The following is a 26,546-nucleotide window of genomic DNA, read 5'->3' as shown; positions in this document are numbered from 1 at the left end:
ACACCAGTAGATATGATCATCTTACCCTGTTCAGCTTTACATTAGTACACCGGTAGATATGATCATCTTACCCTGCTCAGCTTTACATTACTACACCAGTAGATGTGATCATGATACCCTGCTCAGCTTTATGTTAGTACACTGGTAGATGTGATCATCATACCCTGCCCAGCTTTACGTTAGTACACCGGTAGATGTTATCATCATACCCTGCTCAGCTTTATGTTAGTACACTTGTAGATGTGATCATCATACCCTGCTCAGCTTTATGTTAGTACACCGGTAGATGTGATCATCATACCGTGCTCAGCTCCTGCCCTGCTTTACGTTAGTACACCGGTAGATGTTATCATCATACCCTGCTCAGCTTGACGTTAGTACACTTGTAGATGTGATCATCATACCCTGCTCAGCTTTAAGTTATTACACCGGTAGATGTGATCATCATACCTTGCTCAGCTTTAAGTTATTACACCGTTAGATGTGATCATCATACCCTGCTCAGCTTTAAGTTATTACACTGATAGATGTGATCATCATACCTTGCTCAGCTTTACGTTATTACACCGGTAGATGTGATCATCATACCTTGCTCAGCTTTAAGTTATTACACCGTTAGATGTGATCATCATACCCTGCTCAGCTTTAAGTTATTACACTGATAGATGTGATCATGATACCCTGCTCAGCTTTACGTTAGTACACCGGTAGATGTGATCATAATACCCTGCTCAGCTTTATGTTATTACACCGGTAGATGTGATCATCTTACCCTGCCTAGCTTAACGTTAGTACACCTGTAGGTGTGATCATCATACCTTGCTCAGCTTTACGTTAGTAGACCGGTAGATGTGATCATCATACCCTGCTCAGCTTTACATTACTACACCAGTAGATGTGATCATGATACCCTGCTCAGCTTTACATTACTACACCAGTAGATGTGATCATCATACCCTGCTCAGCTTTATGTTAGTACACCGGTAGATGTGATCATCTTACCCTGCTCAGCTTTATGTTAGTACATCAGTAGATGTGATCATCTTACCCTGCTCAGCTTTATGTTAGTACATCAGTAGATGTGATCATAATACCCTGCTCAGCTTTATGTTAGTACATCAGTAGATGTGATCATAATACCCTGCTCAGCTTTACGTTAGTACACCGGTAGATGTGATCATCTTACCCTGCTCAGCTTTATGTTAGTACACCGGTAGATGTTATTATCATACCCTGCTCAGCCTTACGATAGTACACCGGTAGATGTGATCATCATACCCTGCTCAGCTTTACGTTAGTACACCGGTAGATGTGATCATCTTACCCTGCTCAGCTTTATGTTAGTACATCAGTAGATGTGATCATAATACCCTGCTCAGCTTTATGTTAGTACATCAGTAGATGTGATCATAATACCCTGCTCAGCTTTACGTTAGTACACCGGTAGATGTGATCATCTTACCCTGCTCAGCTTTATGTTAGTACACCGGTAGATGTTATTATCATACCCTGCTCAGCCTTACGATAGTACACCAGTATATGTGATCATCTTACCCTGCCCTGCTTTACGTTAGTACACCGGTAGATGTTATCATCATACCCTGCTCAGCTTTACGTTAGTACACCGGTAGATGTGATCATCATACCCTGCTCAGCTTTACGTTAGTACACCGGTAGATGTGATCATCTTACCCTGCTCAGCTTTATGTTAGTACATCAGTAGATGTGATCATAATACCCTGCTCAGCTTTACGTTAGTACACCGGTAGATGTGATCATCTTACCCTGCCCAGCTTTACATTAGTACACCTGTAGATGTGATCATCATACCTTGCTCAGCTTTACGTCAGTACACTGGTAAATGTTATCATCATACCCTGCTCAGCTTTATGTTAGTACACCGGAAGATGTAATCATCTTACCCTGCTTAGCTTTACATTAGTACACCGGTAGGAGTGGTCAGCTGTGTCCTAACGTAAACTACAGCAATATGACCAAAACGTGTAGAAAGAATATGATTTCAGAAAGTAGAAACTTACTAAAAACTAGGACTAAAAGACTGTAGAGGAACATAAAAAATTGCAGTTATTCAAAATTGTGTTTATCTCTGCTCTTCAGCTCTGTTACAGATTTAGTTTCATTGCTACATGAGATAAGAATTCCAAAAACATACAAAATCACACTGCATAGTACCAGGAGGTGTGGAAGGTAATATTCAGAGAGGGTTATAGAAAGAAAGGTATACAGAGTGATTGAGTAAGCAGGGGAGGCAGAGAGTATGACATAAATTGATGAGACCTCATTGTAAAGACGAGATCATGTTTGAAATTATTTGAGAGTATCATTAGTGGGTATTCCTAGCATTAATATCTATAGTTGAGTGAAGTACCCAAAACATATCTCACATGGAAAACAAGAATCACTAGCAACATAAAAAAATTACAAATGTAAATATTTGTAATTGTAATATATTTATATGTCTGTTTTGCTACAGTAAAGCAGCCTTGCAATATAGAATGGTGTTTCTAGTACCTGGTCATGTGTATTTCTAGGCAGCAGTGCTCACATGTAGAAAACACAAATGTGGAGCACAAACAATACTTAAATTTATTTATTTTTCAATTTTAATATTAAGCCATTTCCTGCCAGGGGCTGAATGTTATATGCAGAAGTTACAGAGATCTCTATAAATACTTGTTCACTATATCATATAAATCTAACAGAAATAAGAAACCAAATTATTTTAATTTAATTTATATCTCATTGCTTTTTTATATTTTGCTTTCACTGCATTTTATATATTTTCTTTCTCATTCTCTTCCTTTACCACATGACCTAGTATTGATTATCATCGGTAAGAGGGTGTCCCCTGCTGTGCACAGCCACTGACCATTAACCTTTGTTTATTATATCATTATATAGATACGCACAAATGACACATTAAACAGAACTGGAAGTTATGTTACATGTAATTTGTAAATACATTTTGTATTGCTTTTTTTTTAAAGTTAGATTTTTTTCTTACCTTCTCAATACAAGTTTGTTTGCTTTCTGAGCTTTACAAATGAACCCTTGAGTTGTTTTTTTTCCACAGCTAACGAAATAGTTGTTTTTATTTCTTTATTGGTTAAAGTTTAAAATGCATTAAACTTTTATAATAATTTAATTTTACAGTGGGTCTATTTTTACGCAACAAATTGCAATGCAATTATAAATTAATCGGTTAGTAAATATACACACTTATCAGTTTTACAAACTATTATTATTAGCAGTTATTTGTAGAGCGCAAATAGATTCCACAGCGCTATAAACAGGTATGATATACAAGGTAGACTTTATAGGGAACAAATGGGTAGAGGGCCCTGCCAAGAGCTCTCATGAAGGTGATCTACAAACTGCTGGGCTCATAGGCTACATGCTAAGGTGGAGCAAGAAGATAACAAAGGAGGAGGAGAGGAACTTTATATTCTATAAATAACTTAATATTTTTTGTAATCAGGTATAATAGAGCTCACATGCAAGTGGTGGAGAATTCAGGAAGTTTTGAGTCTGTGGTTGTATACAGTGGATTTAATACTGTTTAATAGAATATTAGAATACTGTGTTTGGCTTTGCAATAACATAATGGAATAAGATGCTACACTTGATAGTTGGTTTTAAATGAACATTAAATACAGTAGAATTATAATCAACAAATAATAAAAAGACAATGCAAAAGCACTTTTTTAGTTTCATTTTCCATCTCACTGCATCATGTGACAGCCATCAGCTAATCACAAATAGCATATATGTATACACTGTGAATTCTTGCACATGCTCAATAGGAGCTGGTGCCTCAGAAAGTGTGAATAAAAAGTGTGCATATTTCAATAATGTAAAATTTAAATGATGTGACCTATATGAATGAGTCAGTTGATTTTCAGTGTTTTGTGGGGTTAACGTTAATTTAAAGGATATGCAACTGATTTGCTGCTTGCCAGTGGGCTTGTTGACTATACCAACAGGAAAAGCTTTATTTATGAATACATTTTTGTAAGCGAGCAATAGTTTTACTATCAATTGGTTTATCAGTGTATGCTAATTGCAACAAAGTGTTAATTGTTGATAAATGTATACCATCATCCATCCATATGACACTATATGACTCTGCACAAATATTCCTTATTGGGCTAAATTGACATGCGCACGTGAGGTTGCCAAAAATATTCACTGAAAATGTGAGGTCATGTTCAAAATTTATTGAGAATCACTTTGCCCATATTTGTTTTTACAGATTCATTAACAGACGCTCCTGACGTGTTAAATACCCAAGACATGATATCTTGTGCATGAATCAAAAACCTATTGCTAAGCGGTTAAAACTGTAGAGTTATAATATATAAATATAGTATTAGTATAGTTAGTTAGAATTTAGTTAGGTCTCCTTTTAGGGTATTTAAAGGGACACTGAACCCAATTTTTTTCTTTCTTGATTCAGATAGATCATGCAATTTTAAGCAACTTTCTAATTTACTCCTATTATCAAATTTTCTAATTCTCTTGGTATCTTTATTTGAAAAGCAAGAATGTAAGTTTAGCCCATTTTTGGTGAACAACCTGGGTTGCTCTTGCTGATTGGTGGATAAATTCACCCACCAATAAACAAGAGCTGTCCAGGGTTCTGAACAAAAAAATGGCTGGCTCCTTAGCTTAGATTCCTTCTTTTTCAAATAAAGATAGCAAGAGAAGGAAGAAAAATTGATAATAGAAGTAAATTTAAAAGTTGCTTAAAATTGCATGATCTATCTGAATCACGAAAGAAAAAACTTGGGTTCAGTGTCCCTTTAAATTCATAGGTATATAGAACAGTTGCCCACACCAATCAAAACAATAATTAGACCAGTAGTTAGAAAAGCTTATTTTAACTATCTAGTGAAAGCCTTATGAGAAAGCTAAAGTATAGATTTAGCCTTTTGCATTTATGGTATAGAACAAGCTGATTGATTAGTGCCAACTAATATTTGATAGTTATGGATATTGTTTCATTTTAGGTAACCCAGATTAAATGTTGTCCGAGGTTACAAGATAACTGGGGCATAAGATACTTATAATTAAGGAAATGATTTTCACTAACAGCTTTCCTCTCTCTCCTTTGAGCGGAATCATACCATCTGTTACTGATCACTCATCAAGTGACAAACCCTAGACGGAGAATTGAATATTATTTACTATAATAATATGACAAAAACAATAACAAACACAACTTCAGAAGACATGTAAAACACAGTTAATGTAAATCTTCCTAAGTATAAAATATGACCTTGTCTGTTTTGTTATAGAAAAGTAGTCTCACTGGATAGAACAAGAGGTGTCTTGGGGGAACTCACAGGTATGACCAAGCAGCTGACCATTGATATTTCAGGCATGTGGTTGGTATTTTTCACCTAAACCTCAACTCAGCATGCAGAATTCATGAGGACTTTAAAGCTCATGTGAAGTATCTCATCCCGCAGATCTCTCTGGGGGGTCTATTTATGTAGGTGCGGACAGACATGATCGCTATAGCATATGCTGTTGGCATTTATCATTGTGAACTGCTGGTGCAATACCGCCCCTTGCAGATTCACAGCCAATCGGCTGCTAGCAGGGGGTGTCAACCAAACCGATCGTATTCGATCGGGCTGATTGCTGTCCGCCACCTCAGAGGTGGCGGGCGAGTTAAGGAGCAGCAGTCTTAGGACCGCTGCTTCTTAAATTTTGATTCAGTCGGAACTGAAGCGGAGAGGGTTGGAAGCAGCATCCGCTGCTAAATACATAGACCCCTTAGTATTTCAAAGCATTTTTTACGTTTTCTTTTGTGCATATGTTAGAGTGGACCGTTTTATAAATGGTGCATTTCCCATGTTTTCCTTTGTTTGTTCTGTGATATATTAAAGACATTTTAGTGATGACAGTATTCTTCATCGTGGAGTGTATAAAATGATTAAAATGTTGTGTTTTATGGGAAATCGTAAGCTGTGAATTATATACAGTATCTATTAGAGGGAGGAGAAAATGTATTACTATAAATTTGTCTGTGGATAAAGGGGGTAAACCCTTGAAGAACCAGATAACACTGAGACACGCGCTGAGTTTTCTCTTTGCGTCAAGATAGAGGATTTGAACTATCTGCAACAAATAGAAGAAAAACCAGCAAGCCTTCCAAGCGTATCAAATTCACAAAAATTGTATTTAATTGGCTTCATGGAGATGCATAAAACAGTGATAAAAGTGGAAATTTCCCCTGGTAATTCCCCTGGTAATCTTTTAAACTTGACAGCCGCTCCAGCTTCCTCCACCCGTCGCAAAGCCTCTTCCTGGGTCTAAAATGAGGAATCCGGCTTCCTCCAATCACGGCGTTGAATCAGACACTGATTCCCCCGGGGGGAAGCCGTGATTGGAGGATGGAAGGAAAACATGGGAAATGCACCATTTATAAAACGGTCCACTCTAACATATGCACAAAAGAAAACGTAAAAAATGCTTTGAAATACTAAGGGGTCTATGTATTTAGCAGCGGATGCTGCTTCCAACTCTCTCCGCTTCAGAAATGGCTTGCGACGGGCGGAGCGGATTTTTTGACAACACAAGTGAAATGTAAATTTTGATGAATTAAAGTGCCCGTTTTTAATCAAATTTTTAAAAACCGGGCAATTTAGCATCAAAATTTACATTCACTTTAAGTAGGGGGAGGCAGTTGCAGTAGACTGGTGATCTTTACTGACATGCACATCTGATTTCTATCCTTGGGAATGTGCATTTGGAATTTTAAAAAATTAATTGTGTGAAAAGTACTTTATTATTCCACTTGCACTCTGGTTTTTAGATAATCCTTCCCAGTGGAGTTCAATCTATTCCCCGCAAGGCTACATGATAAATACTGCTCCATTGATTATAATTGAGGGTCAGTCGAAGCTGTAAAAAGGGGCAGGTTACAAACAAACTAGTTATGATACAGAGGCAATTTAATTCCTATGAGATAATAGTATTGCAAAAGGCTTTATTGAACCTAGGATTTTCTACACCCAGGTAGTTTCTTGATTTCTATATGGAATTCCAATTTATTAAAAGCACTGGTATTTTATTTAGTAAAGCCAACAAAGTACTATATACAACATAATGGGGAAAATCTGTCTTTCTTATGCTTGAATTGTGTTATAACCACCATAACATAAAGTTTTTCTCACAATTACATGAAAATAAATAAATCACAGCCCTCTAATCAGAAGTTCACCACATGGCTTTCCATGCATTTTTAAAATTGGAATTGATTGCATTACATTACTCATTAAAATAAACAAGAATATCAACTAATCAACTATGTTAGTAACAAACAAACAAAATCCCTCTAAATACACAATCAACAAATGGTATTCTAATACATTAAAAAACACTTCTCCAGTAGCTTCTTATTGGATTTCTTGAGTTCTCAAATTCTAGACTGCGGATGTGCTGAAAACCCATTTTGTCTGTTTCTGGTGGCATTTCATGGATGTTGGCACATATTTTTTCCGCCAAACGTAACATTCTTGCACGTTCAGTTAATTAGTTTACAAAAGAAGTTATTAAAAGTTAAAAACATTCTTCAAACCACACTTAAAGATAAATCTTGTATACAAATGAAATATGATTGTTATGAAGACCTCATGATTTTGGGGTGTCAGTGATTATTTTCTTTCATTTTCTTCTGTGCCCTGTATTTCCATGTTTGCTATTTATATATAACTCTTTATCACAACCCTCTCTTAAAAATCAAACTTTTGGGAAGAATTAATTTTATTATGTACATTTGGTAAACCAGAAACAAGGTGCAATTCACTCTTCTCGGCAGAGTGATCATTATAGACCAAACTGCCAACACAGAGTGACAAAATACAGTGTCCTCTATCAAGACACAGACCTAAGGTCAGTTAAAATTGACACTCTAGGATATCTCAAGATATGGTTTGACCATTTTTTTTTTTTTTTTTCAACAAGCTTTATTGGTGTAAATGAAGGTTTTACAATTGCCATGGATTTAATCCGGCGTAATATAACAATGACAATAAAACTATGAGTAAGAAAGATACAAAAGGCGGGATCATTACTATCTGTTGTGTACAGATCCATAGAACTTGGCATTTGCAGAGTCCCACAAAAAGTTCTGTCAAAGTTCATAGTAGCTTGTAAAGTTTTTCTTTTTTTTCTTAACAACACATGTGGATGAAACGTCCACCTAACATTTAAACCATGCTACGTAACAGAGATCCAAACAAGAAAGAAAAAAATCTTACTTATATAAACACACATAGAAATAGGTTGCAGTCAGTGAAATAATAGATAAATGACAGGATTTAAGGTCCAGGGAACAAGACAAGCCAAGGTGCGGATCTAGGGTAAGGCCCCAAATAAGTCATGTGTTTCTTTGTTTTGTTATGGTCTGTGGGGAGTTTATAAGCCTCTCAGGGTATCTTAGTGCTAGGGAATTATTAGTTAATTAAGGTGGAGTCCTAGCAAGTGTGTAGGTATATGTTTCCCAAAAGAAAGACATGGCACAATAAAAGTCCATCCTTTTTGTTTTCTGATAGTGAAACCTTTCCAGGGATAGGAGGAGAGTGACATTTTGCGCCCAATCTCTCTGAGTTAGAATACTTTGCTGTTTCCAAAGTCTGGGAACCAGTTGCTTTGCACCGCTTAACATAATGTATAGTAAGACCTGTCTGTACTTGCATTTGATCTTAGGCGGTTTGTTAAATAATAGTGTTAAAGGGTCAAAGGGGATGGCTGTGGAGAGGACCTTTTGAATTTCTCTGTGGATGTCTAGCCAGAAAGGCTGAAGTGTAGGGCAATCCCACCATATGTGGAGAAGTGTTCCTACTTGTTTACAGTCTCTCCAGCACAGTGGGTCAGTGTGGGGATAAATCTTAGCGAGCCTGCTGGGGTAAAGGTACCATCTTTCTAGGAGTTTTATGTTCGTCTCTGTGATGCCCATTGAAAAGGGAGCCTTTCCCATTTGTTGGAATATTATGTCCCATGTCTCAGAAGGGATCTCGTATCCCAATTCAGCTTCCCATGCTTTTGTGTATGGCGGAAGGCTTTTAGAATGTAAGGCAATAAGAATTTTATATATCTTAGAAAGGGTGCCCTTCGCTAATAGTGGGGAATGACAAAGTGTTTCGAATGGGCTTAGGTTTCTAACCAAATTGGGTTTATCTTTGTGGTGGGAGAAAAAGTGGGCTAATTGTAAATATTCAAACCATCTTTCAAAAAAGATGATGTTTTTGTCCGCAAGTGCGGTTTTCTGTATGATGGTGCCTTTTTCTAGGACTAGATGGCAGGGTAGTCCCGCAGTTAGTGTGTACAATTCCTTAGGCCGTTTTTGGAGTAGCAGGGGAAAGTCTTTGTTGTGTAGTAGGGGAGTAATGGTGAGGGTATGGTAGATATGCCTTTCTGTGATCTTGTGAGGAGGTCCCATGTGGAGAGTGTATCGGATACTAACGAAGGAGTAAGTGGTGGTAAAGTCCTATGTTGTCTGTATGTCCAACACACAGATCCTAGGCTTCTAGAGCTAGATAGGTCGTGTTCAAGCTTAACCCATTCTTTGTTAGCACTGGGTTTGACCATTTTTATTTTACTGCGTGACCAAATATTACAGACATGTCATGTTTAGTATCAAAATAATCATCATGGTATCACAATGAGATTTATTATAAGCTTTTTGGTACTGGATATACCTAAATAAAATCATAAGATATCCCATACCTTCAACAAGTGCATGATATTTGGTTCAGAGAAAAAACTTAAAGGGATAGGAAAGTCAAAATTAAAGGGACAGTCAAGTCCAAAAAAAACTTTCATGTTTCAAATAGGGCATGTAATTTTAAACAACTTTCCAATTTACTTTTATCACCAATTTTGCTTTGTTCTTTTGGTATTCTTAGTTGAAAGCTAGACCTAGGAAAGCTCATATGATAATTTCTAAGCCCTTGAAGGCCGCCTCTAATCACATGCTTTTGTATTTGCTTTTCAAAGCAGGGGAGAGCTAGTTCAGGTAAACCCTATAGATAACATTGTGAGCACGCCGTGGATTGTGGAAGACACTGCACTAATTGGCTAAAATGAAAGTCAATAGATAATAAATAAAATGTCATGTGATTATGGGGCTGTCAGAAGATGCTTAGATACAAGTTAATCACAGAGGTAAAAAGTATATTAATATAACAGTGTTGGTTATGCAAAACTGGGGAATGGGTAATAAAGGGATTATCTATCTTATAAAACAACAAAAATTCTGGTGTTGACTGTCCCTTTAAACTTGCATGATTCAGGTAGAGCATGTAATTTTAAGACACTTTTAAATTCACTTCTATTTTCAAATGTGCTTCGTTCTCTTAATATCCCTTGTTAAAAATGAATATGCACATATCATACACTAGTGGGAGCTGCTGCTAATTGGTGCCTGCACACATTTGTCTCTTGTGATTGGCTACATAGATATCTTCAGCTTCCTGTCAGTAGTGCAATGTTGTCCCTTTAGCAATGGCTAACAAGAGAATGAACAAAATTTGATAATCAAATTAAATTGGAAAGGTGTTTAAAATTGTATGTTCTATCTGAATCATAAAATAATATTTGTGGGTTTACTTTCCTGTTAAATTATGCTTACCTTATAATTTTCTTTTCTTCTGACTGGGATAGTCCACAGCTGCATTCATTACTTTTGGGAAATACAGAACCTGGCCACCAGAAGGAGGGAGAGACGCCTCAGCCAAAATCCTAAATACCTCCCCCACTTCCCTCATCCCCCAGTCATTCTACTGAGGGAACAAGGAACAGTAGGAGAAATATCAAGGTGAAAAAGGTGCCAGAAGAAAAAAATAAATAAATATACGGCTGCCCCAGAGATAAAAACACGGGGGTGGGGAGCTGTAGACTCTCCCCGTCAGAAGAAGTTATCAGGTAAGCATAATTTAAGTTTTTCTTCTTAAATGGGGAGAGTCCACAGCTGCATTCATTACTTTTGGGAAATCAATACCCAAACTATAGATGACACTGAATGCAGAACAGGGGGGTACAAGAGGCAGCCCCTTCTGAGGGCACCACAGCCTGAAATCACCCAAACCCCGACAAAAAAAAACAAAGCAGAAGGAACAAAAATTGGAAAGGACCAAGTAACTGCTCATCAGTTAAAACCAGCAAGGCCCATGCTAGGGACCGCCCAGAATCACTAAACTCAACCGAGCAGACAAAGTCCCGCAGGCTCCAAGCCCACACATAAATGCACCCCCGACCCGAGGGAAGGGGGACTTCCACATTCTTCCAGAAGGGAAGAAGAAGAAGAAGTACTCAGATAAGAGAGTCCAAAGGACCACCAGACAAACAACTAAGGCAATAAAGAACCCGATCATAACTCCAAGAGCGCAACCAAGGTTGCAACAGGACAAAATCGCGTAGAGAACGAAACCTACCGACCGAGCAGAGTGAAGGGAGGAAATCCCAGACCCCTATCTGCATGGAGTCTAAGGAACCAAGTAACGCCCCATCCGGAAACCTAAAGGGACAAGGTAGACCGCCTCCCATACACAGAGTGCAAAACCTGCACTCAGGAAATAGCAACCGAGGAATAAAACCACCTCCGGGAGCCGCTAAAAAAATCCAGCACCATAATATCTGAGTATGCTCCAGACTGCAAAAGAGGTCTAAGCGGACGCAACCCGCCAACACTAGCTAATCAAAACCTAGGAATGTGCACCAGGACTCTCCCAGAGGAAAACTCAGAAAAAGAGCAACTCCCTCCCAAGTAAAAACAGGGAAGAAGGATAGCACCCTGACCCAGCAGAGAAAAATCTATCTGCTGAGGGAAGGGAACACCGCAAAGCTTCCCACGTAAGGAAGGCCCACAAAAACTATCAATGATACGCGGTCAAGGCTCAACAGATCAGTCAGATCCCTGACCCCCCCCCCCCCCTCCGAGGCAACAGACCCAGCACCAAAGCGACTGGCAATGTCCGAAAGGATAAGGAAATTAACAGTTCCCCGAACCACCAAAACCCTCAGAAAGGAAACAAAGAGGGGATCCAGATCCCCCAAGGACAAGTTTGGGTTACAGAACCCAGACACAGCTCCCTTCCCAAGAGAAGGGACACTCCCAAAAAGGAGACCCTATACTGAAACTACAGTAAAGGCTCTGGGGCACCAGGCGGATACTGTGGTAAAGGCAGTCCTCCCCCAAAGGGAGGGGAAATGCAAACATAACCGATCACCCGCCTGGAGGCATGGAGCGTAAAGCTGTAGAAAGGCGTTAAAAGGACAATACAGATGGATAGGAACCATACGGCTACTACAGCTGGCCCAGAAGATTCAAATTATCTGTTAAGAGAAAGAAAACCCCGCCAAAAGGGACAAGAGGACATTCCGGAACCGGAAAACTGGGCCGTCCAGATCCATATAAGAGATCTGGACACAGAAATACAAGGATCAGGTCCATAAAACGGACACCCGGAACCCGGAGCTGGCTTCAAACTATAAACCCTGAGGAACCATCGGGTTACCCCATCCAGAGAAGATGTAAGTATCTCCTGTGACGAAAGGCAAAGAATGACTGGGGGATGAGGGAAGTGGGGGAGGTATTTAAGCCTTTGGCTGGGATGCCTTTACCTCCTCCTGGTGGCCAGGTTCTTTATTTCCAAAGAGTAATGAATGCAGCTGTGGACTCTCCCCGTTTAAAAAGAAAATTATGTATTTAATGATGAAATCAGCTAAATATTGTCATTCTACATAGGAGACTGTTAACAACATTCTTGCAAAAAAAAAAAAAAAAAAGAAATCTATGCTAGTACAGTATTAGGTCCTGTTATTTTACTTTACTTTATTTAGCTTTGTGTGCAACTGTGTTTGTTAATATGTTTTTTTTATATAAAATATATTTTTGTTCACAATTGAAATTCCTTTATTAAGTTTTTGCTTTTATCTAATATCTGTGCCACCTTCCTGAAGAAACTATTAATAACAGTATTGTGTTTTTAGACTGATTTTTGCCAAATTGTGTTTTGGGATTTTTATTCTGTTAGTCTTGGTTTTTCTTTAGGATTCCCCATATAATAATCCTGAGGGGGTGGAAGTAGAGATGATTTAGTGTGGGTGGCATTAAAGGGGAGTTTGGGCATTTATCTGACGAGATAGTGTTTGTTAACCCTTGAACCTAAACGGTGACAAATTAGTTAAAGTGGAAAGAGTCAGTTAACCCTTTATGTGACTGGTGACTGTAGCAGGGTTGTTAAACCCCTTTACTACGTCACAATGACCATCTAAATATTCATATATGATTCAAATGAAGTGTTTGTGGTCATTTTATAATAAACATGGATGAAAACCCGAATTATATAAAATTATTAATTGCACAGCACTCAATAATTGATATTAATTGTTAACTGAAAGAAAACATGCATGAAAACTTTCATCCAGTTATATTAAATATTTAATTAGCTGCTATATTTGAGGTTTGCTTTGACTTTATATGTTTTGCTTATGTGAAGGTGTCTGAAAATCCTGTGATTAGCCTCTGCATATATATTAACCATAGCCCAGCAGATTTTACTTCCTACTTCTAGTACATAACAAACATTGTCTAATATTACAATTTGTGTTTCTTTCCAATTTTCTGAAGCTCCTGAAAATGTTTTTTCACCCTTCAGCTTCCGTCCATCCCAAGATCATTGTGACAGCGAAGATATTCTGCATCTTTAAGCCAAATTCCCTCAAACAAAGGCTATTTGTGCATATATAGGACTACACAGACCTTTGTATCTTTTTCCTTTTCTAAATTAGTATCACAATAATACAGATGTAATGCAGCACACTTTTGTATAGTTTAATACTATAAACATAACTGATTATATTAGCAAAAACACTATTTGCAATCAAAGACAAAAATCCTTATAGATAAAGAATAATAAAAAAAAAATACTCACCCACATAATTTTCAACATCACTGACATAAAAGGTAGGTGCAGGTACAGATATGCCCAAACCATCCTTCTTTGGCACGAGAATAGGTTCTGTAAAACCACTTTCTTCAAAATATTCTACTGTAAGTTGGTTTCCGCTCAGTTTTGTTACAATATCTTCAGCACTAAAAACGTATATAAAAAAACAAAAATATTGTTGTTATTATTATTATCTATTATCTGTTGTTAGTTCAAATATGTTCCAGGAACATGTTATTTAATTGGTGTATTACAGTGAGATAAGTTTCTAGTTTATGTCAATTGATTACAGTTGTGAAATTGATATCACTTCTTGATGAAGGTGGAGGATTAGCATCAATATATCTGCACAATAAAAGTATATACTAGTAGATTATTACAGTTGTGGTTAGTATTAGAACTCTCTCATTTACTCTTGCTCTCTCTCTCTCTCTCTCTCTCTCTTTCTCCCTCTCTCTCTTTCTCTTTTTATCTCTCTCTCTTTCTCTCTCTCTCTCTCTCTCTCTCTCTCTTTCTCCCTCTCTCTCGGCTAGATTTGGAGTTTTGTCGGTAACGACCCGAAAAACTAACGCCAGTTTTTTTCTGGCCGCACCATAAAAATAACTCTGGTATTGAGAGTCCACATAAAGGCTGCGTTAGGCTCCAAAAAAGGAGCGTAGAGCATTTTTAACGCAGCTTCAACTCTCGATACCAGAGTTGCTTACGCAAGCGGCCAGCCTCAAAAACGTGCTCGTGCACGATTCTCCCATAGGAAACAATGGGGCTGTTTGAGCTGAAAAAAAACCTAACACCTGCAAAAAAGCTGCGTTCAGCTCTTAACGCAGCCCCATTGTTTGCTATGCGGTAACCTTTCCTACGTCTGCACTTAACACTCTAACATGTACCCCGAGTCTAAACACCCCTAACCTTACACTTATTAACCCCTAATCTGCCGCCCCCGCTATCGCTGACCCCTGCATATTATTATTAACCCCTAATCTCCCGCTCCGTAAACCGCAGCTACTTACATTATCCCTATGTACCCCTAATCTGCTGCCCTAACATCGCCGACCCCTATATTATATTTATTAACCCCTAATCTGCCCCCCACAACGTCGCCTCCACCTGCCTACACTTATTAACCCCTAATCTGCCGACCGGACCTGAGCGCTACTATAATAAAGTTATTAACCCCTAATCCGCCTCACTAACCCTATAATAAATAGTATTAACCCCTAATCTGCCCTCCCTAACATCGCCGACACCTAACTTCAAACATTAACCCCTAATCTGCCGACTGGAGCTCACCGCTACTCTAATAAATGTATTAACCCCTAAAGCTAAGTCTAACCCTAACACTAACACCCCCCTAACTTAAATATAATTTACATCTAACGAAATTAATTAACTCTTATTAAATAAATTATTCCTATTTAAAGATAAATACTTACCTGTAAAATAAATCCTAATATAGCTACAATATAAATTATAATTATATTATAGCTATTTTAGGATTTATATTTATTTTACAGGTAACTTTGTATTTATTTTAACCAGGTACAATAGCTATTAAATAGTTAAGAACTATTTAATAGCTAAAATAGTTAAAATAATTACAAATTTACCTGTAAAATAAATCCTAACGTAAGTTACAATTAAACCTAACACTACACTATCAATAAATTAATTAAATAAACTACCTACAATTACCTACAATTAACCTAACACTACACTATCAATAAATTAATTAAATACAATTCCTACAAATAAATACAATTAAATAAACTAGCTAAAGTACAAAAAATAAAAAAGAACTAAGTTACAAAAAATAAAAAAATATTTACAAACATAAGAAAAATATTACAACAATTTTAAACTAATTACACCTACTCTAAGCCCCCTAATAAAATAACAAAGCCCCCCAAAATAAAAAAAATGCCCTACCCTATTCTAAATTAAAAAAGTTCAAAGCTCTTTTACCTTACCAGCCCTGAACAGGGCCCTTTGCGGGGCATGCCCCAAAGAATTCAGCTCTTTTGATTGAGATGTTCCGATCAGCCAATAGAATGCGAGCTCAATCTGATTGGCTGATTGGATCAGCCAATCGGATTGAACTTGATTCTGATTGGCTGATTCCATCAGCCAATCAGAATATTCCTACCTTAATTCCGATTGGCTGATAGAATCCTATCAGCCAATCGGAATTCGAGGGACGCCATCTTGGATGACGTCCCTTAAAGGAACCGTCATTCGGCTAGTAGGCGTCGGGAGAAGAGGATGTTCCGCGTCAGAGGTCTGCAAGATGGATCCGGAAGAAAGAAGATTGAAGATGCCGTTGATAGAAGACTTCATCCGGATCATGGACCTCTTCAGCTCCCGCTTGGATGAAGACTTCATCCGGATCATGGACCTCTTCAGCTCCCGCTTGGATGAAGACTTCAGCCGGATCATGGACCTCTTCAGCCCCCCGCTTGGGCTTGGATCAGGACATCGGAGGAGCTCTTCTGGACGGATCGGTGAACCTGGCAGGGTGAAGATAAGGTAGGAAGATCTTCAGGGGCTTAGTGTTAGGTTTATTTAAGGGGGGTTTGGGTTAGATTAGGGGTATGTGGGTGGTGGGTTGTAATGTTGGGGGGGGGGTATTGTATGTTTTTTTTACAGGCAAAAGAGCTGAATTCTTTGGGGCATGCCCCGCAAAGGGCCCTGTTCAGGGCTGGTAAGGTAAAAGAGCTTTGAACTTTTGTAATTTAGAATAGGGTAGGGCATTTTTTTATTTTGGGGGGCTTTGTTATTTTATTAGGGGGCTTAGAGTAGGTGTAATTAGTTTAAAATTGTTGTAATAATTTTCTTATGTTTGTAAATATTTTTTTATTTTTTGTAACTTAGTTCTTTTTTATTTTTTGTACTTTAGCTAGTTTATTTAATTGTATTTATTTGTAGGAATTGTATTTAATTAATTTATTGATAGTGTAGTGTTAGGTTAATTGTAGGTAATTGTAGGTAGTTTATTTAATTAATTTATTGATAGTGTAGTGTTAGGTTAATTGTAGGTAATTGTAGGTAGTTTATTTAATTAATTTATTGATAGTGTAGTGTTAGGTTTAATTGTAACTTAGGTTAGGATTTATTTTACAGGTAATTTTGTAATTATTTTAACTATTTTAGCTATTAAATAGTTCTTAACTATTTAATAGCTATTGTACCTGGTTAAAATAAATACAAAGTTACCTGTAAAATAAATATTAATCCTAAAATAGCTATAATATAATTATAATTTATATTGTAGCTATATTAGGATTTATTTTACAGGTAAGTATTTATCTTTAAATAGGAATAATTTATTTAATAAGAGTTAATTAATTTCGTTAGATGTAAATTATATTTAACTTAGGGGGGTGTTAGTGTTAGGGTTAGACTTAGCTTTAGGGGTTAATACATTTATTAGAATAGCGGTGAGCTCCGGTCGGCAGATTAGGGGTTAATAAGTGTAGGCAGGTGGAGGCGACGTTGTGGGGGGCAGATTAGGGGTTAATAAATATAATACAGGGGTCGGCGGTGTTAGGGGCAGCAGATTAGGGGTACATAAGGATAACGTAGGTGGCGGAGCTTTGCGGTCGGCAGATTAGGGGTTAATTATTGTAGGTAGCTGGCTGCGACGTTGTGGGGGGCAGATTAGGGGTTAATAAATATAATATAGGGGTCGGCGGTGTTAGGGGCAGCAGATTAGGGGTACATAAGGATAACGTAGGTGGCGGCGCTTTGCGGTCGGCAGATTAGGGGTTAATAAGTGTAGGTAGGTGGAGGCGACGTTGTGGGGGGCAGATTAGGGGTTAATAAATATAATACAGGGGTCGGCGGTGTTAGGGGCAGCAGATTAGGGGTACATAAGGATAACGTAGGTGGCGGTCGGAAGATTAGGGGTTAAAAAAAATTATTCGAGTGTCGGCGATGTGGGGGGCCTCGGTTTAGGGGTACATAGGTAATTTATGGGTGTTAGTGTACTTTAGAGCACAGTAGTTAAGAGCTTTATAAACCGGCGTTAGCCCAGAAAGCTCTTAACTACTGACTTTTTTCCTGCGGCTGGAGTTTTGTCGTTAGATGTCTAACGCTCACTTCAGAAACAACTCTAAATACCGGAGTTAGAAAGATCCCATTGAAAAGATAGGATACGCAATTGACGTAAGGGGATCTGCGGTATGGAAAAGTCGCGGCTGAAAAGTGAGCGTTAGACCCTTTTTTGAGTGACTCCAAATACCGGAGGTAGCCTAAAACCAGCGTTAGGAGCCTCTAACGCTGGTTTTCACGGCTAACGCCAAACTCCAAATCTAGGCCTCTGTCTTTTTTTCTCTCTTTCTCCCTCTCTCTTTCTCTCTCTCTAGCTTTCTCTTTTTCTCTCTCTCTCTCTATCTTTTTCTCTCTCTTTTTCTCTCTCTCTTTATCTTTCTCTCTCTCTCTTTATCTTTTTCTCTCTCTCTGTCTTTATCTTTATCTTTCTCTCTCTCTTTATCTTTTTCTCTCTCTCTTTCTCACTTTTTTCTCTCATTCTCTAAATTGTTTTACTGTGCATAGTTAACCCTTTTATTTTACATTCTTAAAGTGTTTTATGTTCCTTTAAATGCCAAGCGCAGCATTATGCAGACCATTCTCACAGCATTGTAGGGTTCTGCATATAACAACCTCATAACAAAATCCTGAGACTGAAATCAAGAAGAATCAAGATAAGTGCCAGTAAAGAATAGGGGGAATAGCACAGAGAGAAGAGTGTAATTTAATGGCAATGTAGCATTTTCACATTTTCATACCTTTTTATTGTTTCAAAGTTAGCTAAACACGCAGCGGTAATAGAGCCTAAATCTAATATCTCTGCCAATGAGTTAAACAGCTCTGTGACTGAATATCACAAATTTCCATATTTATCTGATTAGCAGTTTATTAGTGAGTCATTGTTTCTGCCAAGTAATAACAGTGTTATAATAGCATCCGAGCACAAACACAGATTCCTCAATTTAAAGTCCTCTTTGTTTCCAACTTCAAAATAAAGCATTTCTATTGGTAATCTATAGCGTTCCCTTGTTAACAAGATACATGCTAATCTGTACACAAAATTGTGCTGCATATACACAAGTATAGCGTTCACTTGTTAACAGGATACATGCTAATCTGTACAGGAAATTGTGCAGCATATACACAAGTATAACATTCACTTGTTAACAAGATACGCACTAATCTGTAAAGGAAATTATGTGGCATATACACAACAAGTATAACATTCACTTGTTAACAAGATATGCGCTAATCTGTACAGGAAATTGTGCGGCATATACACAACAAGTATAACATTCACTTGTTAACAAGATACGCGCTAATCTGTACAGGAAATTGTGCGGCATATACACAACACGTATAACGTTCACTTATTAACAAGATACGCGCTAATCTGTACAGGAAATTGTGCGGCATATACACAACAAGTAGAACATTCACTTGTTAACAAGATACGCGCTAATCTGTACAGGAAATTGTGCGGCATATACACAACAAGTATAACATTCACTTGTTAACAAGATACGCGCTAATCTGTACAGGATATTGTGCAGCATATACACAAAAAGTATAGCATTCACTTGTTAACAAGATACGCGCTAATCTGTACAGGAAATTGTGCAGCATATACACAACAAGTATAGTGTTCACTTGTTAACAAGATACATGCTAATCTGTACAGGAAATTGTGCAGCATATACACAACAAGTATAGCATTCACTTGTTAACAAGATACATGCTAATCTGTACAGGAAATTGTGCAGCATATACACAACAAGTATAGCATTCACTTGTTAACAAGATACGTTCTAATCTGTACAGGAAATTGTGCGGCATATACACAACAAGTATAACATTCACTTGTTAACAAGATACGCGCTAATCTGTACAGGAAATTGTGCGGCATATACACAACAAGTATAGCATTCTCTTGTTAACAAGATACATGCTAATCTGTACAGGAAATTGTGAGGCATATACACAACAAGTATAGCATTCACTTGTTAACAAGATACGTGCTAATCTGTACAGGAAATTGTGCGGCATATACACAACAAGTATAGCATTCTCTTGTTAACAAGATACATGCTAATCTGTACAGGAAATTGTGAGGCATATACACAAGTATAACATTCACTTGTTAACAAGATACGCGCTAATCTGTACAGGATATTGTGCAGCATATACACAACAAGTATAGCGTTCACTTGTTAACAAGATACGTGCTAATCTGTACAGGAAATTGTGCAGCATATACACAAGTATAACATTCACTTGTTAACAAGATACACGCTAATCTGTACAGGAAATTGTGCAGCATATACACAACAAGTATAACATTCACTTGTTAACAAGATACGCGCTAATCTGTACAGGAAATTGTGCAGCATATACACAAGTATAACATTCACTTGTTAACAAGATACGCGCTAATCTGTACAGGAAATTGTGCGGCATATACACAACAAGTATAGCGTTCACTTGTTAACAAGATACGCTCTAATCTGTACAGGAAATTGTGCAGCATATACACAACAAGTATAACGTTCACTTGTTAACAAGATACGTGCTAATCTGTACACTAAATTGTGCAGCATATACACAAGTATAACATTCACTTGTTAACAAGATACACGCTAATCTGTACAGGAAATTGTGCAGCATATACACAAGTATAACATTCACTTGTTAACAAGATACGCGCTAATCTGTACAGGAAATTGTGCAGCATATACACAACAAGTATAGTGTTCACTTGTTAACAAGATACGTGCTAATCTGTACAGGAAATTGTGCAGCATATACACAACAAGTATAGTGTTCACTTGTTAACAAGATACGTGCTAATCTGTACAGGAAATTGTGCAGCATATACACAACAAGTATAGCGTTCACTTGTTAACAAGATACGTGCTAATCTGTACACGAAATTGTGCAGCATATACACAACAAGTATAGTGTTCACTTGTTAACAAGATACGTGCTAATCTGTACAGGAAATTGTGCAGCACACACACAAGTATAACATTCACTTGTTAACAAGATACGCGCTAATCTGTACAGGAAATTGTGCAGCATATACACAAGTATAGCGTTCACTTGTTAACAAGATACGTGCTAATCTGTACACGAAATTGTGCAGCATATACACAACAAGTATAACGTTCACTTGTTAACAAGATACGTGCTAATCTGTACACGAAATTGTGCTGCATATACACAACAAGTATAGCGTTCACTTGTTAACAAGATATGTGCTAATCTGTACACAAAATTGTGCTGCATATACACAAGTATAACGTTCACTTGTTAACAAGATACGTGCTAATCTGTACAGGAAATTGTGCGGCATATACACAAGTATAACATTCACTTGTTAACAAGATACATGCTAATCTGTACAGGAAATTGTGCGGCATATACACAACAAGTATAACATTCACTTGTTAACAAGATACATGCTAATCTGTACAGGAAATTGTGCGGCATATAAACAACAAGTATAGCGTTCACTTGTTAACAAGATTAACAAGATTGTTAACAAGATTGACACCCCCTGCTAGCGTCCGATTGGCCGTGAATCTGGAGGAGGCGGTATTGCACAAGCAGTTCACTAGAACTGCTTGTGCAATGCAGAATACGGACAGCGTATACTCTCCGCATTCAGCGATGTCTGGCAGACATGATACGGTACAGCGTATCATGTCCGCCAGACTTTAATAAATTGACACCTTAATCCCAATGTAAAACTATCAGAGGTCGAAGAACTGTACTAAAAAGTGATCTATGTAAAATATGAAAAATAAATATACTTTTACTACTTAAATGATATATTTTATGCTCAAACATGATTTACAAATAGCAAATGTTTGTCCTGTATTTACCAGCCCCTGTTTAATTGCACAAACTACATGTAGTGAAAATAAAGAATAGAAGATGAACTAAAATATAGTTTCACAAAGAATTATTAATGCAAACGACAGGTGTTCATAAGTGATTTATACATTTTTAAATGAAGAAACTGTCATTGTACAATTAAAATGTATCTATACTGAATAATCTAATATATGTCATTTTTATTGCTGGGACTAATTAGAGATGTGCTCCATTAATTGACAGGTAGTGACCAGACCACTTTTTCATTTGTTGACCGTTTGGGACCAGGGCTATTTTTACATTTCTGCGGTGTTTGTGATTAGCTGTAATTTTCCTCTTACTTATTTACTGTCCTCACACATATTATATACCGTTTTTCTTGCAATTAAATGGACTTTCTAAAGATACCATTATCATCTTATCTTATAATTTACTATTAAAAAAATTATAAAATATGATGAAAAAATGGAAAAAACACACTTTTTCTAACTTTGACCCCCGAAATCTGTTACACATCTATAACCACCAAAGAACACCCATGCTAAATAGTTTCTAAATTTTGTCCTGAGTTAAGAAATACCAAATGTTTATATGTTATTTGTTTTTTTTTGCAAGTCATAGGGCAATAAGTACAAGTAGCACTTTGCTATTTCCAAATTTTATTTTTTTTCAAAATCAGCGATAGTTACATTGTAACACTGGTATCTGTCAGGAATCCCTGAATAACCCTTTACATGTATATATATATTTTTTTTAGTAAACAACCCAAAGGCCACTAGTTATCAAGCCGTCAACCTCAAATACGCTAGAATTCCGCAGCGTATTTGTGGCGAGGCTGATTCGCCTAAGTTATCAAGCCCTGCTGCCCGGCAAAAGTAGAATATAGTGACGTAAGGTTCGATCCGCCGGACTCCGTCTGACACAGATCAATTCTTACGTCACTCCAGATGTTCCGAACGCAAGTTCAGCACAATCTGACTACTTTTGGGAGTGATCAAATGACTAGCAGGTACGCTCTGCACTTTTCCGGCCCAGCGTACCTGGTTTTCAATAGGAATCAATGGAAGTCTGACCATAGCGAAAGCTCATGTTCGCTGCTGCCCGACATCCCATTGATTCCTATGGGAGCTGTCTACACTTAACACCCTAACATGTACCCTGAGTCTAAACACCCCTAATCTGCCCCCCTACACCGCCGCCACCTATATTAAACATGGTAACCCCTAAACCGCCGCTCCCGGAGCCCACCACCACTCTAATAAACTTATTAACCCCTAAACCGCCGCTCCCGGACGCCGCCGCCACATACATAATACCTATTAACCCCTATCCTGCCCCCCCCTATACCGCCACCACCTATAATAAAATTATTAACCCCTATCCTCCCGTACCCCGCCGCAACTAAATAAATTGTTTAACCCCTAAACCGCCGCTCCCTGACCCCGCCGCAACCTATATTAAAATTATTAACCCCTAATCTGCCCCCCTACACCGTTGCCACCTATAATAAATGTATTAACCCCTATCCTGCCCCCCCATACCGCCGACATCTATATTAAACGAATTAACCCCTAAACCTAAGTCTAACCCTAACCCTAACACCCCCCTAACTTAAATATTATTTTAATAAATCTAAATAAAATTACTATTATTAACTAAATTAATCCTATTTAAAACTAAATACTTACCTATAAAATAAACCCTAATATAGCTACAATATAACTAATAATTATATTGTAGCTATTTTAGGATTTATTTTTATTTTACAGGCAAATTTCAATTTATTTTAACTAGGCAAAATAACTATTAAATAGTTATTAACTATTTAAAAGCTACCTAGTAATAATAAAGACAAATTTACCTGTAAAATAAAAACTAACCTAATAGAGCTGTTAACTTTCGTAATTTAGAATAGGGTAGGGCATTTTTTTTATTTTGGGGGGCTTTGTTATTTTATTAGGGGGCTTAGATTAGGTGTAATTAGCTTAAAAATCTTGTCATATTTTTTTATTTTTTGTAACTTAGTTTTTTTTACTTTAGCTAGTTTATTTAATTGTATTTAATTGTAGGTATTTGTAGTTAATTAATTTAATTTATTTAATGATAGTGTAGTGTTAGGTTTAATTGTAACAGGTTAGGATTTATTTTACAGGTAATTTTGTACTTCTTTTAGCTAGGTAGTTATTAAATAGTTAATAACTATTTAATAACTATTCTACCTAGTTAAAATAAATACAAAGTTACCTGTAAAATAAATATAAATCCTAAGATAGCTACAATGTAATTATTAATTACATTGTTGCTATCTTAGGGTTTATTTTACAGGTAAGTATTTAGTTTTAAATAGGAATTATTTTTTTAATGATAGTGTAGTGTTAGGTGTAATTGTAACTTAGGTTAGTTTTTATTTTACAGGTAAATTTGTCTTTATTTTAACTAGGTAGCTATTAAATAGTTAATACCTATTTAATAGCTATTGTGCCTAGTTAAAATAAATTGAAATTTGCTTGTAAAATAAAAATAAATCCTAAAATAGCTACAATATAATTATTAGTAATATTGTAGCTATATTAGGGTTTATTTTATAGGTAGGTATTTAGTTTTAAATAGGAATAACTAATTTAATAAGAGTAATATTTATTTAGATTTATTTAATTAATATTTAAGTTAGTGGGGTGTTAGGGTTAGACTTTAGGGGTTAATAATTTTATTATAGGTTGCGGCGGTATAAGGGGGGCAGGGTAGGGGTTAATAAATTTATTATAGGTGGCGACGGTGTAGGGGGGGCAGATTAGGGGTTAATATGTTTAATATAGGTTGCGGCGGGGTCCGGGAGCAGCGGTTTAGGGGTTAAACAATTTATTTCGTTGCGTCGGGGTACGGGATCGGCAGGATAGGGGTTAATACATTTATTATAGGTGGCGGCAGTATAAAGGGGGCAGGATAGGGATTAATAGGTATTATGTAGGTGGCGGCGGGGTCCGGGAGCGGCGGTTTAGGGGTTAATCAGTTTATTAGAGTGGCGGTGGGCTCAGGAAGCGGCGGTTTAGGGGTTAATAATTTATTATAGTTGCGGCGGGGACTAGGAGCGGCGGTTTAGGGGTTAATAACTTTATTTAGTTGCGGGGGGCTCCGGTATAGGGGGTAGAACAGTGTAGTTTAGTGTGGGTGCTTAGTGACAGCTTATCAATAAAGCTGGGAAAAAGCCGAAGAGCAGCAAGCTCGGATGAGTGATAACTATCACAGTCCGCTGCTCATCGCCCCATACTTGGTGCGCAGCTTTTTGACAGCTTTTTTGATAACTATGGCGAGCTTATTCAGGTCCGCGGCGATGTGAGGCGAGCTTAGGCGAGCATATTGGGGCCGGCGATGGCAGGTAAGTAGACACGTTGATAACTAGAGGCCAAAGTATTGATCTTGGCCCATTGTGGTATATTTCATGCCACCATTTCACCACCAAATGCGATCAAATAAAAAAAATTGTTCATTTTTTTACAAACTTTTTCACAAACTTTAGGTTTCTCACTGAAATGATTTACAAACAACTTGTGCAATTATGGCACAAATGGTTGTAAATGCTTCTCTGGGATCCCCTTTGTTCAGAAATAGCAGACATATATGGCTTTGGCATTATTTTTTGGTTATTAGAAGGCCGCTAAATGCTGCTGCGCACAACACGTGTATTATGCCCAGCAGTGAAGGGGTTAATTAGGTAGATTGTAGGGTTAATTTTAGCTTTAGTGTAGTGTAGTAAACAACCCAAAGTATTAATCAAGGCCCATTTTGGTATATTTCATTCCACCATATTACCGCCAAATGCGATCAAATAAAAAAAAATCGTTAACTTTTTCACAATTTTAGGTTTCTTACTGAAATTATTTACAAACAGCTTGTGCAATTATGGCACAAATGGTTGTAAATGCTTCTCTGGGATCCCCTTCGTTCAGAAATAGCAGACATATATGGCTTTGGCATTATTTTTTGGTTATTAGAAGGCAGCTAAATGCTGCTGCGCACAACACGTGTATTATGCCCAGCAGTGAAGGGGTTAATTAGGTAGATTGTAGGGTTAATTTTAGCTTTAGTGTAGTGTAGTAAACAACCCAAAGTATTGATCAAGGCCCATTTTGGTATATTTCATTCCACCATATTACCGCCAAATGCGATCAAATAAAAAAAAATCGCTAACTTTTTCACAATTTTAGGTTTCTTACTGAAATTATTTACAAACAGCTTGTGCAATTATGGCACAAATGGTTGTAAATGCTTCTCTGGGATCCCCTTTGTTCAGAAATAGCAGACATATATGGCTTTGGCGTTGCTGTTTGGTAATTAGAAGGCCGCTAAATGCCGCTGCACACTACACTTGTATTATGCCCAGCAGTTAAGGGGTTAATTAGGAAGCTTGAAGGATTCATTTTTGGCTTTAGTGTAGAGATCAGCCTCCCACCTGACACATCCCACCCCCTGATCCCTCCTTTACCCCCTCAAACAGCTCTCTTCCCTCCCCCACCTCACAATTGTCATCGCCATCTTAAGTACTAGCAGAAAGTCTGCAAGTACTATAATTTTTTTTATTTTTAATTTTTATATTGATTCTGCAGTATTGGATCCCCCCTTAACCCCAGCCTCCCTAATCTGCCGACTGGACCTCACCGCTACTCT

The 26,546-nt window shown here is 37.4% G+C and overlaps 1 protein-coding gene across 2 annotated transcripts in view; it reads right to left on the bottom strand.

Annotated features, from left to right (window-relative positions):
- PHF2 (PHD finger protein 2) overlaps positions 1 to 26,546 on the bottom strand; it is a 697,107-nt gene that overhangs the window by 214,391 nt on the left and 456,170 nt on the right. For both annotated transcript variants that reach the window (XM_053720695.1, XM_053720696.1), the window contains exon 4: positions 13,968 to 14,128. In XM_053720695.1, coding sequence (XP_053576670.1) covers positions 13,968 to 14,128 — 161 coding nt within the window. The remainder of the gene's footprint in view (positions 1 to 13,967; positions 14,129 to 26,546) is intronic.

This window comes from Bombina bombina, chromosome 7 (genome assembly GCF_027579735.1).
Source record: "Bombina bombina isolate aBomBom1 chromosome 7, aBomBom1.pri, whole genome shotgun sequence".
NCBI classification, from domain to species: Eukaryota; Metazoa; Chordata; class Amphibia; order Anura; family Bombinatoridae; genus Bombina; species Bombina bombina.
This window is presented reverse-complemented; position numbering and strand designations above follow the sequence as displayed.